The sequence below is a fragment of the Populus nigra genome, chromosome 16 (assembly GCF_951802175.1).
Source record: "Populus nigra chromosome 16, ddPopNigr1.1, whole genome shotgun sequence".
Lineage (NCBI taxonomy): Eukaryota > Viridiplantae > Streptophyta > Magnoliopsida > Malpighiales > Salicaceae > Populus > Populus nigra.
Window position 1 is genome coordinate 8,384,862 of NC_084867.1, and position 19,696 is coordinate 8,404,557.

Sequence of the window (19,696 nt, forward strand, 5' to 3'; positions counted from 1 at the left end):
TATCTTCTCTCCTCTACTGTCAAAAATAATTTCCCTTTCTTTTTTCTACTCGATACGCCTTTTCATTTTTTTTGGTCTTGTTGATCTATTTAAAAAGGTTTTTTTTTCATTTTTTTGTTGCTTTCACCGTAAACAGTTTTGTATATCTTCTGTGCTTATCTTCTTCACAAACGATACCAAAATTAATACATGATATGGAATCTTCTTGTTTTGTAGTTGCAAAAAAAAATGAAGTCCATTTTTTTTTATTGTTTCTCACAATTTTATATTTGTTGTTGATGAATCTATTTGCAGATCTGAGTTAGTTTTGGAGGCATAAGAACAAGTTGATCCTGAAAAATTGTTTAGGAACAAAAAGAGAAGGTGTTGTAAAATTGAGTATGTGTTTCTTTTTCTACAAATATTTAACTAATTACTTGTTTTTAATAATACATGAATTAAAGTTTTGGTGTTGTGTATTGTTGTTGTTTACAATATTGTGAATATATGGTGTTGTGAGGTAGATTAATTAACTACAACCATTTATTGCTTGCATACCAATATGAAAAAAAAATTGGGTGTTGTGAATTAGGTTAATTAACCATCTGTATTTCTGGGTCATTTGCATTTCTATCTCGACAATATTGTAAACTTTGTTGATTGTTCTCATTTACAATATGGTTAATTCTGATTTTACTGTTGTCATTTTAGGCCAAAACTATGCTGCTTCATTTTAATTCTTTTAGAACTTGATGCTACAAAATGCTATGATTAGTGGTCTCTTTCGAGATTTAAGAATTGGGCTACGAGGGTTTATAAGAAAGAATCAACAATTTCTTGGTCTAACATAAAGAGTAATTGTAGTCAAGCTATTCGATGTTTGGTCTATAAAGGGTTTTGGTTGAAGAAATTGTGATGTCTGTTTATTTTTTTCATTACCTTGGTGAAGGACTACAACAATTATCTCATGTTATATTAGATCAAAAGGGCACTTGCCTTGTTAATCAACGCATCACTAATATCAAATACAAATACATAATATACCTTATCTCTTATTTTGGTACCAATTTTTCATGAAGATTTGCAGAAGTGATGTGTAATGTTTTTGCTAAAGTAGCTTGTTTTATGGAAGGGCTAGAATTTTGATAGAATGGTAATTAATTTTAGCTGATGTCATTATATATTGCATTACATGTTTGAAACTGGAAGTCCTTTTCTTTTCATTTCAATGTTGTTTACTACATTGATTGTTCGAATACTTGTATGTTAACTATACTTTCATCCAAGATTAGTCAAATTTTAAGCATGTTATAATTCATTATGTTTGCTTTCAAATATGTTATCTAACTATGAATGGAAGGTCCTGAAACTATGGATAAAGTTGCTTGGACTAAAGAAATGTTACATGCTTTTTGTGACCTTTGCATCAAGGCTATCGACATGGAAATGAGACCAAATACTCATTTTAACAAAGCTGGTTGAAAATATTTGTTGACAGTTTTCAAAGAACAAATTAGTCATGCATTCACCAAGGCACAATTGAAAAACAAATGCGATGGTTGCAAAAAGGATTACAGGATATGGACAAAGCTCATTTCTGAAACTAGTGTAGGCTGGACTAATGAATTAGGAACAATTTCTGCTAATGATGAGCGGTGAAAAGCAAAACTTTAAGTTATTGTCATGATCCTTAATCTTTAATTTGTTTAAATCTCAGTTTAGTAATTACTAAATTATTTGAAGTTGCATGAAATAATTTCATTTGTTTTGTGTAGGAAAAAAAGGAGCAAAAAAGTTTAGACAAGCTGGTATCGAATTGTCTTTACGTATGAAGTTTGACAGAATGTTCTCAAACATTGTTGCTACTGAAGAGTATGTGTGGGCACCATCATCTGGAGTTTTATGTGATAATAATGTTGGTGTTGATGGCAATCAAAATGCTAATGTGAAACAGCTTGATTTGAAAGAAGGAAGCGGTGATTCGAAAGGGGATGGAATTCCAAATTTCACTGATGATGTTTGTAACATGGTTAGAGGGGTTAATATGTCCAGCAACAACAATACACACAACGGTGGCTAGAGAAAAGAAAGAGAAGGCTCTAAGGTTCAAGCTGAGAAAAAAAAAAGGAATTATGGAATTGGGTTACAACTATTGTCACGTTGGGATCAATTGGTTGACAACATGTCAAATAATAATGATTCAACATCTATTTGAAAAGATAGAAAAGGGTATAGTATTCTTGAGGTTATGAGCGGGCTTTACTCAATTGAAAGAGTTAATATCGGAGATGATTTTCATGGGTTTGCTACTGAGTTTCTAGGTTTGAGAAGGAATAGAGAATGTATACACGATGTAAAACACCTTAGACGGAGAGGTATATATTGATCTCAAATGCATGATTTCATTTATTCTTTGGTAATATTATTTAGAATGTTATTTAACATGTTTTGAAATTTCATGTCATTTATATAAATTTTAGATTAATATTGTGGCAGTTTTCTCAAGATGATATGAAATAATGATTCCTTTATGTTAGTTCAAGAGTGTAAATAAATTTAACATTTGAATCTATCAATTATTGGCGGTTACAATCAGTTAGGTTATAGAACATTAATATTTATTATGTTCAAGTTATGAAAGGTAGAATAATTTAGTTAAAAACTTTGGTGTTATTTAATCATTGTTGAATATGATGAATTTTGATCTTGTTAAGTAATTCTGGGAAAATACTATTCAATTTCCCGCGAGATTGGTTGATGATGTAGACAATACTTTTAGTTTTATTTGACAAAACAAATTTGGCTTTGAATTTCACTAGTTGATGATATGGATAAAGAGTGTAGTTTTATGTGACGAAACAAATTTGGCTTATGAATTATTCTACGCAGGTAATCCAATTATAAGAAAGTTGGATATATGCACAATGTTATAAAAATATTATATTTTTTTAATAACAAAATTGATTTAAAGCAAAATATAAACTATATATGAATGTAATTAATTGTAAGGAAAAGGACAAAACATACAAAAAATCAAACATGTTAAAAAAATATCAATCATATATCATAAGATACATGAATCAAAAGCTAGGATCTGAAATTTAATAAGTAATCAATTGTGGCAAATTGAAGGGATAGAAAACCTTTTCATATGCATACATTGCATTACATGTTATACGCAACTTGCACAAGAAACAAATAAAAATGACATGACATGACATGATAAATGAATTAAAATGTTTATAAATGGTATAGACAAATAAAGTTCTGAATGAATGAATTATTGAAGAACAAAATATGTACAATAGATCACAACAAATGCAAAGAATTATTGTTATATTGAAATTTTCCATACAATAGCAACAATATCAAAGTCATACCAGGCATGATGTCGATATACACTTGCAATTTCATCAATTACATATGTCTCTATATTCTATATAAGGCAATGCTAAGTTAATAAATTATTGTTGCCAAGGAACAACTTTTCTACAAGAATTATTTACACCTCAGAGCATAATAAAAACACAGAGGTAAATAATCAATTTTTTGTATGTTATTATTCATTTATTTTTTCCATGTATGTGTTGGTTTTTGTTATTGTGTTTGATTTGAAAAACTGGTTTTTAACATTATTCATTTTTTTAGCATTATAAATATGGAAGATGTATGTTTTAATGAAATATTCAGTGAATATCTTGATGATGATTATGAAAACATAATAGATCGTGTTGTTGATCACATTAATTATCATGGTGGTGATGAAAACAGTGGCTCAGGAGGGGATGATGATGATGGAGAAAATGATGATGACAATGACGACGACGATAGTGATGAGGATGATGAATAAATTTGGAGGTGAGAATTTGATAGGAAAAAATTAGTTGTGTGTATATTATATTAATTATATCCATATAGAATCATGTATGGTTTCATACCACACATACATGTGTTGGTTAGCGAAAGTTTTAAGAGGATATTGGAAACGATACATCAACATGTTTAGAATGAACACATTAACTTTGTTAAGCTTGTACAGTGATTTAGAAACAAAGTATGTTAAAAACCTTCGAGAAGAATGAGTGTTACTGAAAAAATGACTATATTTCTATATATAATAACATTAGGAGCATCGAATAGGGAGATTCAAGAGCAATTTCAACATTTAGGTGAAACTATTAATATATGTATTAAAGAAGTCATAACAATAATATGCTTGTTTGTGGTGGATGTCATAAAACCAGAGGACCTCAATTTTACAAACACTCAACGAGAAATTGCAATGAATCCAAGATATATGCCTTATTTCAAGGTAAGACAAATTGTTTGTTAAATGTGAAACTAAATTGTTTTCTGCATGCCAGTAAGTAATGGCATTATAATTGTTATTGGTTTTCATATAGAATTGTTTTGGTGCAATTGATGACACACATGTGTGAGCTTGCATATCAATTGAAAATCAAATTTCATTTATCGGAAGAAAGATGTATCGGCTCAAAATATAATGACTGCTTGTAGTTTTGACATGTAATTTACGTTTGTGTGGGCAGGATGGAAGACAGTGCCCATGATACATATATTTTTCTTGAGGCTATTAACAATAGAAATATAAAATTTTCTAAACCACCATAAGGTAGTTATATGATAGAAATTGTTATGTAATTATAAGTATAATAATTTACTTTTTATTTACTAATATTATGACAAATTTAAAATGTTGTTTGTAATTAAAGGTAAATACTATTTGGTTAATACTAGATATCCCAATAAGTATGGGTATTTAGGTCTATATAAAGGTGAAAGATATCACTTATAAGATTTTAGGCGTCGTGGACAACCAAGAAATCAGCAATAAGTTTTTAATTGTGCACACTCATCGCTACGTAATGTGATAAAATGTTCTTTTGGAGTATGGAATAGAGGTGGATGATTTTACAAAACATGCATGCCTATCCATACAAAATGCAAGTTGAAATTGTAATGGCATCAATGACTTTATATAATTACATTAAAAAGAGATCACATGATGACGTAACATTTATAAAATTTGATCGCAATCCAATTTTGTTCCTAATTATATTTTACTTGATGTTGTTGCACACTCAGGAAGTCATAAAAACTGTAGGCCTTGTCAGATGTGTTTCGTACTTGATGGAATTGTAGATAGTTTAATGGAACAATAAAAAATATTTTGCATAAAGTATTGTTTATTTCATGTTGTAATAGTAGTAGTTAAATCTACAATATTTTAATTAAAAATCATAAATATTAATATATGTCTTTTTTAGTCATTTTATAACCTTAATTTGAAAAATATTTTTAACCAAACAAATTAAATTACTTTTTGTTTAACCTCAATTTCAACTATAGTTTTAACCAAACATATATTTTATCAACCCAATCTCAACTAAAAATGCTTTTTATAAAAGAATTTTTTTTCAAACTATAGCCATAAAAACTCCCACAATACCATATACATTTTTAATGGGATCTCCAATTATCTTAGAAAGAATTTGTCGTAACTGAAAATTCAATTTTTTTTAATTTATTGTATCATTTCTACTCATTGTATTTTTTTATGATCTTGGCAAATGATTCAAGAGTTATGTTTTTAGTTACTAAGCCTTAAGTTTTATAATTTTATGTACTTGCTTGGAAATTTTTTATGATAGTCAACTCGACATAATTGAAAATTTCTTATGATAGTCAACTTGACATAATCGTAGATGCATTTTTCTCTTAAATATTATTGTTTTGATATGACATAATCAAAATAATTATAATTTAGTATATGTCAAGTAATATGGTTCATAATGCTTTTAAAAGTACTTTTAATTGAATATTTATTAAATATTATTTTTTATTTTAACATCAACAAGTTAAAATCATAAAAAAACTTAAAAAATAAATTTAATTATTCTTTAAGAGAAAAATAATTTAAAAAATAAACTAAACCACATCAGTACACTCTTAGTTTACACACACTTATTCCTAAATAGAAGTATTTTTGTACCTAACACTTGAAGAAATTGAGATTTTTAGGTAATGTTTGGAAATGCAATCTAAATAGTGTTTGAAAAAAAATTAATTTTTTTGCATAAAATTAATTTTTTAATTTTTTTGAATTATTTTAATATATTAATATTAAAAATAAATTTTAAAAAACTAAATTTTTTTTATTTTAATATATTTTTAAATAAAAATACATACAAAATACTACCTTAAATTACTTAGCTTGTGCATAGGTGCTTAAATTCGAATTATTTTACCACAATGGTATGTATAAGGAAAGGTTGATAGATGTGGCACCTAATTGACAAACCCGGTAGTTGAGGGACCTATTCGAGCAATTATATATAATAGGAGGACTAATCGTAAGTTTGCCAAACAAATTTAAGTAGCCTCCTCTCTCTACTGAATCAAATCAGTCAATAATGGATCATCAATGGCGACCCCTACCACCTCCTCACCCTACCAGTATCTGCCCTATCTGCTCTTTTTCTCACTTCCCATTCTGTCCTCCTCCCCCCCCTCCCCCTCCTCCTCAATACAATCAAAGCCCTAGATTCCCACCTCCACCACCGCAGCCCGAACACCCGTATCATTCTGGCCCACCCAACCCATACATGGTCGTCAACCCTAACCAGGGGTGGCACTGGCACAGAGAAGACGGATATGGACATCCCAATCCCATGTATGATTATTATAGGAATAGCGCTGCGAGTTGTATTAATGGTGAAGCTGATCGGAGCTATAAGAGGCCAAGGGTTGATGGTAGCATTGGATCTGGTATGTTTGGATACGAGAATAATCAAAGTCCAGCTAATTTTTTTTCGGATGACGAGCGTAGATTGAAGCTGATTCGCGAGCACGGCAACACAACTACTCTGTATAGTCCTTTTCCGCCCACACATGATGATATGAATAATAATAACTGGAAAAATCAGCCAATGCCTAATTCCGCCGAAATGAGGCGGCAGCAGCTGCCAATTGAAAGCGTTTACCATGAAAATAATAGGGTGTTTGGAGGACATCCGCCTCCGCCTCCGCCTCCGCCAACTTCACCGCCACCGCCTCTTCCTATGGAACCACCACTCCTCCCTTCACCCCCCAAGTCATCATCTGCTTTGTTTCCTGTTCCTATTAATTCCGCAGCTACCAATCCTTATCTGCATAACAACTCATCTGGGTTTGTTTCTGAGGTACTGTTGCTTTGTTTTGCTGTTTGTTTTCACTTCGGTCAATTAGAATATTTTGTTATAACCTTTTTGGTTGGATGTTTGAAGGAATGGAAACAATCCTCTGGAAAAACTTTTTTGCATAAGAAATTGTCTCCAGAGAGGCCAATAGTAGTTGATGCTTCTCACTTGTTTAAGATGCCTCATCGTGCAACTCGCCCCAATCATATTGTGATAATTCTTAGAGGGCTTCCAGGTGAGAAACTGTTTTCTTTGCTAGAGTTAAGTAAATACCAGATAGAATACACTTCAATTCCTATGTTTTATATTCACCATGAATCTGTTTTGTTTCCCCCACTTCACTTGAGTTCAAGTCAATCATCATCTGCTGCTATGTTTGGAAAATTGATTTTCATACTTCTGAGTGCTAGGTTTGAAGAAGCTGGCTTGTTATCTGAACAAACTAAAGATTGCTGTTTCATTTTCTTTCTTTCTTTTTCTTGTGTAGTTTAAACATATAAAAATCAATTAAATGTTGTTCGAAGGAACTTGATGCCCTGAGAGGTAGGGAAGTATTGTACTAATTTTCTTAGTTTAAAATTCACATTTGTTGGGTTAACATCTAGCAAAAATATTCTTAGATGTTAATTTTAACTAACTTTTCATTGGACATGTGTTATGCCCTTGAAAGGCTTGGTGGGTTTTTTAAAATTTCAATTGTCTGCTAGCTGTAATTCTCTTAAGACAAAAATCTCAAACAAATAATGGCAAATCTTAGATGGGTGAGGATGACATGTATAGATGCAGTGCAATGACCTTGGGTGTCAGCTTCTCTTTTGTCATTCTAAATTTGCTTATCACTTTTTCTAAGAAAACTTATTTGCAAGGTAATGGATAAGTTTATGCAAGCATCTGCATTTGCAGCTATTCAAATGATAAGATGTTATATGCTGTGTGCATAAACTGTAATTAGAGAATTGAAGATGCCTGTTGCAGCTTCTAGTTTACATACTTACTTCACTTCATATACTTAAAGGCAGTGGTAAAAGTTACTTAGCAAAGACGATGCGTGACCTTGAGGTTGAAAATGGTGGTAATGTGCCACGAATTCATTCCATGGACGACTATTTCATGACTGAAGTTGAAAAGGTGCGTCGGTTTTGTTTGGTCTACATGAATGACTATAAAATCTCCTAATTTCATTTAAGTTTGTGTATTTTCAATATGCTGACAAGTATTATCTTCCATGCAACAGGTTGAAGATGGTGATGCTTCAAAATCTTCAAGCTCTACAAGAGGCAAGAAACCAATTGTAAAGAAGGTGGTCATGGAGTATTGTTATGAACCTGAAATGGAAGAGGTAATGCTAATAAATGCTTCTAGATCTAAGAAATTTGGCTAAAAAAAAAACCAGAATATGCCTTTTCAGTCTCCTTGCTTTGCATTTATGTATTCATGAGAACACAAATTTTATGGTAGAGGTTATGTAAAAAATAATATTTCTGTCATTGATAGTATCACAACATGCGTAGAAATGTGCTAGTTGGTTTGTCTCGTGCAAAAAATGAACTACAGAACAACTACAATTATAAGTTGCTTGCTCTATCTTCTAAGAATTCCAACCTGCTGGAATTATGCTCTGATAACTTTATCCAAACGCTTACTTTTATCTGTCTGTTACTTATTTTATTGTTTTCTCAAATCTCATGTTGTCTATCCTTACAATAGGCTTATCGAGAAAGCTTGTTGAAAGCATTCAAGAAGACCCTTGAGGAGGGAACTTTCACCCTTGTCATTGGTATGTTTTTTGTTTTGGAAACCATTTAATTGATGACAAACGCCTTTTATTATCCCTGCAAAATTTCTCCATTTTCAATCATCTTCTGAAATACCTTTTTAAAGTTATTGGAACTCTTTAAATGTTCATTTATTTCAAGATGGTAAGTTGCAATTTATATTGACAATATGTACCAATTTGGCAGCATGGTTTCATTTCGCTTGATGCTAAGAAAGTACTTTATCTGGTTTAATGTCTCATTCCATGTTTCTATGATAGTTGTTGCACAAACTCAATGTTCTTTGTGTCTAATGGGCTTGACTTATTGAGTAGATTAGGAAGTGAAGATCTCTTGTTCATTTTTTTTTAATTTTTTTTTATGTCTTCAAATAAATTTTCAAACCATAGGCTTGAAACAAAAGACAAAGTGATTCAGGGTTCTTGCAGATATATTTGGTTTTTAAGGCACCCAACAAATTAAATCATCTAGCCTCATTATAGATTTAGTGGTGATGCAGTGCTCCATGCACTGCTTTCATTGTAACTAACTACAGATGCAGTTTTGTGCGGCAATTGACCCTTTTGTGCTGGTATGTGTGCTTCGTCTTAGTGGATGACCGCAATCTGCGGGTAGCTGATTTTGCTCAATTTTGGGCAATTGCAAAGGTATACCCTCACTTCTCTCTTGTGACAAGCTCTGCGAGTAAATATGTTCTGATTTCCCGATGTCCTTGGAATATGTTGAAGAATGAGGTCTTCGGGTCCTCATTCTTAAATGTGGATCTTTGTGTAGTTGGATAGAACTAATGTCTGTATGCTGTGCTTTCACTTTTCTTTTTAATTTTGCCTGGGCTTCCCATTGCTGGACTTTCCTCCCGTGGTCAGTGTTCACTTTTCAGTACAGTTTATTTTTCTTTCTTCATGATCCTTTGTAGTTCGATTGGATGATAGCTGAGTCTGCTGTGTTTTTCATTTTTCTCTTGTAAATTATGATTATGAAACTATAACCAACTTGTAGCTTTTGCAAAAAATGTTTATTTAAGCTGAAATACAAGAATGAATTTCAGTTCATTAGTAGATCAATTAATCATATTTCTGTTTATTGTTCAGAAATCCCTTTGATTAATATATTATTGATCTACTAAAATTAATATAACTGATCAGAAATCCATTCAATTGACATAATTGATAAATTGATTAGAAATCCCTTGGGGGAGAAATATGAGAATGACATTTCATTTCATTAGTCAATCAATTAATCAAACAGATTTCTGCTCGAGTTTTTGAAGTGTAGCCCTTCTGTTTATAGGTTGAGTCAATACTCGAAAAGAGGTTGGGAATTTATTTGGTGTATTAGATGCAAGTCTGTAGTCATCCTTTGGGGTCATATGATGATCATAATTTTAAAAGACTTCAACTTCTTATTTTTCAGAGGCAAGCCTTCTTTGTTAGATATGTAAATGTTGGTGATTGAAGGAATGTTGGCATGCCTTGTAATATATCTATGATGTATTAGCTAATACCTTGGCAACTATGTGTAGTTTAGAGTTGTCTGGGCTGCAGTAATTGTAATTTTTTCTCTGTTGCGCTACTAACTCCATATGAAGTTTTTGTTGTTCTTCCCCCATGTAATCACCAGAATATTGGTTTTTGTGCTTCTGGATGACGTCTACTTATTAAAAGCATCAGCGAACAGTTTTACATAAAATGTTAGTGAAAACATGGTTTACGTCTCTTGTTTTGGGGCTGCTTTGTATACGTGCCTTGTTGTTATTTATGTGGATGATTTTTAGAATTTCCAGGTCCATATGATGTAGTTTTTGAAAAAGTTGCAATTTTACCTTGTTTGGTGAATTGGACTTGATTGTTGCTACCTTGCTGATGCCACTTATCAACTCATAGAAGTTTGATTCTCATTGTATAGCTAATGTGATCGGTCTAGAGTGCCCAATTTTAATCCGATTGCTTGCATTTCCTTAATACTACATTCCTAGGAAACCTAGTGATGAGAGCATTGCTCAGTGATAGTCAATGCAAAGAATCTATTGGGAAATTCAGGATTTAGATTTTTTGGCTCGTCAATTTGTTTTATTCAAATTTGAGGTTGCTTGGAAGATCTTTTCCCTGAAGTCTAATTTATTTACAAGCTTTGTGAGTTTCTAATAACTGGTCGCATCCTTTAATCATAATTTCAATTCAGTAAAATGCAACCACCTAATTCGATTCCTATTTGCCCCATGGCACCCTTAAGTTTTTTGAGATCACAGGCCTAAGGAATGGGAGATGGATCTAAAAGGTGTCATATATTATACTCTTTCATTTAATGTGTTCATCTGAAAGTGCTACCCTCTCTGAGTATTTGAAGCAACTTTTGTTTGAATGGTGGTGGTGTAGAATCAGAGAGTTGTTGATTAGTTTTATATTTTCTTATTAGTTGCATCACTTACTACATCTTTTTCTTTTTAAAATTTTTCTCTCAGAGATCAGGCTATGAAGTTTACATATCAGAGGCTACATATAAAGACCCTATAGTGAGTTTCAATCTACATTCTAGTTTATTTTGGGTTGATTACGTTATATCTTCTTCCCACTGCACCACACTTGCATAATATGCAATTAGCCATTCAAATTTGTTGTTCTTACACTTTTTGCAATTAATCTAATAGTAACCGAGGCCTCAACATTTAAACATAAGTCTAGTTTCGAAGCCTAAATTGGAAAGAAAATTCATTTTGCTAGATAGTTACATCACTTTGATAATCCTGTGGAATTGCAGGGTTGTGCTGCTAGGAATGTACATGGTTTTACCATAGATGAAATACAAACAATGGCCCGGCGGTGGGAAGAAGCTCCATTGATTTACACTCAATTGGACATCAAGGTTTGTTATGTCTAGTATCTTAGTTTTACTCTGGATTAAATGATAGGAAGTTCGAAATGGTTCAAAATTGTGGAATACAAAACTGAATATGCTATCCAAAAGTGCATTAACTTTTCAAGCTTGACAAAATTGGGAACCCACAAGTGTATTTATCAGACTCTTAAACTTCAGAGCCAGTCTTTTGACTTATGGTTACTTCTGTGATATTTTGCTGGCTTGGCAGTCATTATTCTGTGGAGATGACCTGAAGAAAAATGGAATTCAAGAGGTAAGTGAATGTCATGTTGTTGTATTGATGCCTTTTATTTTCTTCTTCCGAGTTAAGAGAAATTTTATCTTCATGCTACATTGATGCTTTCTTTCTCTCCCGAGTAGAAAAAAAGTTCATCTTGATTTATGTGGTCTCACTTGGATGTATTTAATAGCTGTTTTAGTGTACAGGTAAAAGCAAAAATAGTTAAATAAATTATTATTATTATTATTATTATTATTATTTTGTTGTTTCATAGTTCTTCTGAATATCTTTATTGATATGGCAATAATGGACACCATAATTGACTTTTATTAGTTAGGGCAAATTATAATTGTTGTGGAAGTGTGATCCTACTCTGAGTGTGGGATGAACTGCCTTGAGTAGCTTTCCTTTGTGCACTCTATGTGCTGTTTGGTGCAAATATCTTAGCATAAATGTTGCCTAGGACACGGAATTTGTAGTCAGTGATTTGATTTTATTTCTTGTATTGAATCTGCCAGGTTGACATGGACACTGAAGATGGAGACTTTGGTAATCCATCAAACCTGCAGGAAGGAAAGCCTGAGAAGACAATAGTTCCTCCCATAGAAGATGCACCTCATGGTATATTTTAACTCTCTGCTTTCAACGCTTCCATATAATCTTGTTGATCTTTTATTGGGCTTGAGGAGTTTTTAATATCCAGCCTTCCATGGAAAAAAGGTGCCTTTTGCATAAATTCCGACTCACTGGTCAGTTCTGGGAGTTGTAAAATCTAATGAGGTTAAAAATGATTTCAATTATGCCTCAAGTGGTTGTGGATAAGTGTTATTAGCATTCCAGAGTTAAAACTTTCAGGTTGAGAAGTTTTCCCTAGGATTATGCTGCTATTTCCACACATTACAAATACTAAACTATAAAAAAGTGCCTCTATTTTCAACGTAATATAGTTGAGTCCCTCTTCATTGAAAACCTAATGTTTAGTACCCTGACTGGCTGATCAGAATTGACTATTTTTTCATTATCTAAATTCTTGATGCCTTAAAAGTTAACAATCAATTAACAAGACAAACTATAATGGCACTAAAAATGTCATCAGTTCTTAAAATGCCAGAACTTCAATTAATGGAACAACATCAATGCTAGTCAAGGTACCAAACAATATGTTTTTAAAAAAGAGGGACTTCTATATTATTTACTGACCTTACAGCTTTCCAATGCAAATTCTCTTCTGAATCAGTAAATGTACCCCTCTCTGAAATTTGTAATTTGCCAAGGTTTAATATTCCCTTATGCACCGTACATTTAGCTGAAACTGTCTTATGTTGTCAATGTCCAAAATGGCCATGTGCATGATCTTCTCAACTAAGCTAAAGATCAGGAGTTCCTAACTGATGGCTCAATTTGTAAATGATTTGGCAGAATTTCTTCTAGGGGGAATGCAAATAACTTGTTGTACTATAATTAATGAGGGAGATTGCACTTATGTTGCGTGTACTATGAATATGATCTAAATGTCCATCTGGATTGTGAGGATTTTAGTCTTGGCAGTTTGCATGTAATGAATAACATATTTGAATAAGATCTCTACTATTAACATCCTATTTTCAGTTTTCTGTAAAGAGATTTATTTGTTGAACGGTTATATATTCCTGTTATGTTTCTCCAGTTCACTGTGAGACAAACTTTTGCGTATAACTTTGTTAGATTCTTCTATTTACTATCATTTAAACTTTAGTTCCTGCAAAAGACAGTAAGAGATGGGATGCTGAAGTGGACCATCCTTCAGGATTGAAAAAATTGGGTAAAAGTAAATGGTCAGATGATTTAGATGAAGCTGACACACAAGGATCTGAAAGCATGAGGACTAATAATGCTCTTTCTGGGTTGGTTCAAGCTTATCAAAAGCAACGAAAATCAGTGCATTGGAGTGACCAGGTAACTATAACATGTGCTGCTATTATTTTGTTATATTAAGTTCTCATGTGAACCCTATTCTAAATTTCTTTTGTTATTCTTATATGTATCCTTCTAACAAATCCAACATGACAAGCTTCTTATTGACTCAGTAGAACTATTGAAATCTCTCAAGTATATTGTATTACATTGTCTTGAAACAGTAGACATCCCCATTATCATTAGGTTTGAATGATTCATTCTTTATTAAAATATAAATAAATAAATAATACAAACTTAACTATGTTGTCATATATTAGTAGTATATAGAATTTAAATGCATGTACAAACAACAACAATATATCATTCTTAACACGAGGCAGTGATGAAATCACTTCCGGCATCAATCTTTTGAGATGTACTCTTGGAAAGCATAAGCCTCACGAGATTAAGCATATGTCTTCACTGCAATTTCCTTGCCTTTAATCTTCACATTGATGTGTACAAGTTTTTTGGACAAAAGACTATAGTAGACGACTGTCTGCTTTTGGCAGTCATTGGTGAGACATGATTGAAAAGCAGGACCTTCTTTCTTGCTAGGGTACTTGCAATGTAACTGACAGGCTTATTTCTACGCAACTGAAGTTTATCTTATTTATAATATGGAAATGTACAATGCTTGTCTGTTTTCCATCATTTTTGGTCGGTTGCTTTATACACACTTAGACTATAATTATATGCGCATTTTGCATGTTATGTGCTTACATATTTGTAGTTTCACATTTGTCTTTTATTATAGTCAGTTATGCTAATAGGTCAAGGCATTCCAAACAATTTCATAGTATATTTTTAGTTTTCTATAACGAAGTACTATGTTTAAGCCAAAAAAAATGTTTTTTTTCATGATTTTTTAAATTTTCCAAATGTATATATTTTTTGTTAGGCTTAGTCTTCTTGAAGCTTGTGGCATGTCTTGTAGGAGGATAGATGGCTTGTCTTATGCTTTCTTTTTGTAAAACCTGGCAATAAGGAACAGTTAGTAGAAAACTTCTATGTCGTTGAAGGTCTGTAAGCATTACAACCTCATTATAGTACTTGAGAGCAGCCCATCAGGAACTGGCTGGGCATATCTGAAATTCTTGTAAGAGAACCACGATGATTTGCTTTACATTGAAGAAAATATCTGAGAGGAGTCCACATAACATGGCTCTATGTCAGGGACACTATCAATATTTTAACATTTGTCAATGACTTTGTTTCGTTGTATAAGCGAGTGCTGCACTGAATGAATTGAAACCCACCACCACATGAATAATTAATGCTCTACTTAAAAGTTATTGTCACTGTACAGGTTGGGGATACTGGGTTTTCTATAGTTGCAGCAAAGAAAGCAAATATGTTGTCTCTAGTTATTGGACCGGGTGCTGGATACAACTTGGTAAGCATTATGGCTATCTCGGCTTCTTGTTCATTATTAGATGTTCCGTTCTTGAAGAAGACTGCTTTTGATCAATTATCAATCTTTTGAAACACTATAAAATGATATGCTAAACATACAATCCCTTGTGGTGCCTGTGCAAAGCGCACCATATTAATGCTGTGCAAGGCTATTTTTGCTGTACCTAACATGGAGCCAAGCTGGCTAAATGATCTTCTTATTTATGTTCTTGTGTTTTCAACGCCTGCAGAAGTCCAACCCATTATCTGAAGAGGAGCGACCAACTTCAACCGCAGGCGTTGGCAAGTCAAAGCAGAGCATATTCCAAGAGCGACTTCGCGTGGAGCACGAGTCCTTTAAAGCTGTTTTTGATCGGAGGAAACAGCGCATTGGTGGATTGGATTCCGAGGAATAATATTAGATGTGAGAAACTTCAATTGCAAGCGGTTCTTGAGATTCTTTTTTAGCATTCTCGTCTGTAATTGTTAATTTCACGAGAAAGAGGGGTGGGGGTTTATGCTGTAATTGCCCAATCATGGCAAAACCAAAATTACTGTACATGCATGTCCAAATTACCATCCACCCCCTAGGTTTTTGGCAATTTTGATTTTCCATGCAATAACAAACACAATCTTTTATGAAATGGTTATGAGAAATGAAAATCGACTTGAACCTTCAGTTTTCTTACAGACGACGGAGAATCCATTTTCACCTTGAACAGTTTCTGCACGTCATTTGTTCGGCCCGCATCAATATATCAACTGCACTAAATATATAAATAAAAGTTGAGTCTGATGAGCTCGAAGAACGTTCAATGCTTGCGACAACTTTTGCAAGGGATAATGCGCTTTCATGGACATGGGAACAGGCTGTTGATGCAGTTCTACTACAATGACTCATGTCTGTACTGTCTACCATCACCATACATTTGCATGCATGCTTAATTTTCAAACTATACAGACCATTGTGTCTTAAACAATACAGATTTCGTTAGTTGTGGTCAAGTAGTATAGAAGCTACTAGATCATTCATTCTGAGCAATGATCACATTATTCCCATCAAGATGTATTGGGAGAGCTTCGCAAATCATCAACAGAAGCAGCTCATCATCACTTTGTTAAGGCATCTGAATGAACCTACTCCATTTATATCTCCAACCTTTTTATCAGGCATTGACTAGGTATAATATTTATTGGATCTCTTGAAATTTCAGTTAATAATTTTTCTCAAGTATACTTGTTCCTTTAACCATTTATAATAGTTGTTCTTTGATTGGAACTTGTGTGCAGGTAGAATTCCGAAGAACTTGTGTGAGTCATGTTTGCATCATGTTTGAAAAAAGGAAACTACTCGTTCTTTGATTGGAAATCGGGTGCAAGTAAAATTCTAAAGAACTCGTGTGTGCAGGGATGTGCATCATGTTTGAAAAAGAAACCTCTAAGTACATAGAGGTAAACTATGGAGAAATCTATACTTAATTTTTTTTCTTCTAATAGGTGAAGAAATCTATGGAGGAGGAGCTTGTACTTAGACAATTTTTAAGTGCATATATGAACTATTGAGACAGTTCTAGACGTAATAAGGAGTCTGATCATGTCAGACTAGAAAAACAACTCAAAAGGCATATAATTTTTGATCAAATCGTTGGATTACGCTTAAATTTTTATAGGATATTCAAGAGATCATTTCTCTTATAATAACTACCGTGTCGCTACGCGTACTTTCAAATCTTTAGATATAAAAAATCTCGCAATGAAACCCTGATTTTGGTAGTTTTTATAATTTTTCTTGTTATTTTTGGATTTCATGCTATTTTCATAAACTTGCGAACTTAGGGCTCACATCTGCAGCCCTTTTTGCCTATAAAATAATATTGTGTTCTTTGTTGAACTACTATCTTTAGCTTTAAGAACCCAATGAAGGTGATGCTATTGCATCAGAAATACTAAGTCAATTCCTTTCTTGGAAAGTTATTGCATTTTCTTAAGAGCTAAAGGCTTGTGGCCTCTCTAGAGATAACATGGGGGCATAAAAGCCTCATACTAGAGATAGATCAAACCTAAGAATGAGAGATTCGAGATCATCCATGGAGATATCATCAAATATGGGAACCTATTTAAAGAATTGTGTTAGTTCTCTTGGGTCCAGTTAGCCTTTATGGTGTTTACGTGTCCATAGAATGAGGGTCTTGTTGCTTTGTTGAGGTTGACCATCTCAAGCTGTAATGAAAGATGAATCAATCGCACTATAGAGTACTCTTTATAAGGAGATTGTGTTATCGCACTAAGAAGAACCCTTTTTAAGAAGATTTTGCAATTGCCCTAGAGAAAACCCCTTCCAAGAAAATTATGCAATCACATTAGGGAGACACTTTTTCAAAGAGATTATACAATCGCGCTAGAGGGAACCCCTTCCAAGATGATTGTGCAATCGCACTAGGAAGAAACTCTTTTAGGGAGGATATGCAATCGCACTAGGGAGAACCCCTTCTAAAGAGGTTATGCAAGAGTTTAGAAGCCTATTTTAAAGATATGTAGATAAGAAATGTATGTCAGAGAAACAATTATTTTAATTTGTTAGATTTTAGAAAGCCATTTAATCCATCCTTTGAAAAGTGGTGCTATTGCACTAGAGAGAACCCCTTCCAAGAAGATTATGCAATCACACTAGGAAGAACCTCTTACAAGGATGGGGATGCTGCGAGTGCAAGGACTTGCAGGGGTGACAAGGTCTGATTCTACCCCTGGGCAGCCAACACAATGTGTGTACAAACTTGCTCTTGGTTGATGGGTTGTTAGAGTTCAAATGGGTAAACGTGTCTACTGTGGTAAGGAGGTCTATCACATATTCTATTCTAGAAGTGTTTTGATGAGCATTTGTTTTTCATTAGAGCCCCTCAAATCTTGATGACACCTTTTATATGTACAAGTCACCATTAAAGTAGTTTGTGGGCATAGCTTTGACAAATAATCATAGAGTATAGTTGCGAGCGTAATCGTCAACATAGTCGTAGATGTAACCGTGGGCGCCACCACAGATATAGCTATGTATAGCCACTACCATTAGCATATACATATGGGTGTAGCCGTGAGTGTAACCACTGGCGTAGCCACATGAGGCGCAACCTAGACACAATCATTGGCTTAGCCATTGACGTAGCTATATATGTAGCTGCTAACACATTTTTTGTTACGTTGGGGTTTCGTCAGTCATGGAAAGAGCTTTTAAGAAATAAGAATGAACTAGATTTTTATTCAGTTTCCACAAACGGTGTGAATTGATGATGTTCCAAAAAAACCAAGTAGCTTAGGGGGGCAAGACTTATGTTTTGGATAATTGGTTAATCTCTTGGTTCTAGAAATGTATTCCTTTCTCTTTAGTCAAGGTGGCTGGTGCTTGATACCTGCAAAAATATCCTCTTTGATGAATTTAGAATCTCTTCGATGATAAAGTTAGAGATGTTTTGAGAGAAAATACAATAATATTATAAAGAGATACTCTGGAAATAAATATATAGTAGAGAATAACGATTCTGAACTTTTTGTTTAAAGGATTCATGGTTTATTTATAGCTCATAAGTTTTTTTTATGGAGAGGAGGGGTTAAAGTGTATATTGCCCTTATAGTATTAAAGAATGAAAATATCTCTGTCAATTAAGTATTTTGAAAGTATTTTTATGTGTATATTGTTATTGGTCTTTAAAGTTTTAGACTTATAATAAATCTTTTATTTTTCGCTATCGTATGCATTACATTTCAGGGCCACTTTGAATGGTCATATGGTGATTATCAATGGCCCTCCCATACCATTAAGCAAGATTCTCATAACTAGCTTGACTCTGGCTCATGATGTAGCTTCTCACAACTAGATTGACCTCATTAATTTGTAGGACATGTTTAAGAACTTAAATGACATATCTACTAGGCTTTTTTTTTCATGCTTAGATAATCTAATAGATAAAAATGAAAGCCTAACTAGCTTTAGAACCAAGCTAATTAAATGTTAAATTCATGTTTGATGATAACTTGAATCCTTAGTGCCTACCGGTAGTTGCTGAAGAAACTGTCCCCCACTAATCAATGTTGTAGAAAATACAAACGATATTCCTAAACAGATAAATTGTTGCAATAATTTTGTAAATTAATCTTCTCCAATAGAGTTACAAAGATATTCGAGTTACTTAACAACAGAAAGTGTTGAAATTGCCTTTCTAAATTAAACCTCTATTTTTGGAAAACAGCTAGGGTTCGGTTTTGAACTTGTTCCCCTAGCTAGCTAGTTGTATATGCAAATACCAGGTAGTGAGGTACACAAA

General features: G+C 33.1%; 1 protein-coding gene across 2 annotated transcripts; it reads left to right on the forward strand.

Annotated features, from left to right (window-relative positions):
* The first annotated feature begins 6,379 nt into the window (after window positions 1–6,379).
* On the forward strand, window positions 6,380–16,024 carry LOC133676363 (uncharacterized). Of its 2 annotated transcripts, none has more exons than XM_062098033.1 (13): window positions 6,380–7,181; window positions 7,266–7,413; window positions 8,194–8,306; window positions 8,413–8,517; window positions 8,886–8,955; window positions 9,545–9,600; window positions 11,415–11,465; window positions 11,711–11,815; window positions 12,039–12,083; window positions 12,569–12,671; window positions 13,786–13,985; window positions 15,295–15,381; window positions 15,632–16,024. In XM_062098033.1, exons 1-13 carry the CDS (start codon window positions 6,414–6,416, stop codon window positions 15,794–15,796), a joined length of 2,016 nt encoding a protein of 671 aa, XP_061954017.1. In that variant the 5' UTR covers window positions 6,380–6,413; the 3' UTR covers window positions 15,797–16,024. The 2 variants fall into 2 exon arrangements, with proteins under 2 accessions (XP_061954017.1, XP_061954018.1); XM_062098034.1 differs by having other exon boundaries at window positions 13,798–13,985.
* Window positions 16,025–19,696: the final 3,672 nt, after the last annotated feature.

Coding starts and splice junctions, on each gene's coding strand:
- LOC133676363 (XM_062098033.1), top strand. CDS start 6,414: ATGGATCATCAATGGCGACCCCTACCACCTCCTCACCCTACCAGTATC. Junction 8,956..9,544: donor AACTTTCACCCTTGTCATTG/GTATGTTTTTTG, acceptor GCTTCGTCTTAG/TGGATGACCGCAATCTGCGG. Junction 15,382..15,631: donor CGGGTGCTGGATACAACTTG/GTAAGCATTATG, acceptor CAACGCCTGCAG/AAGTCCAACCCATTATCTGA.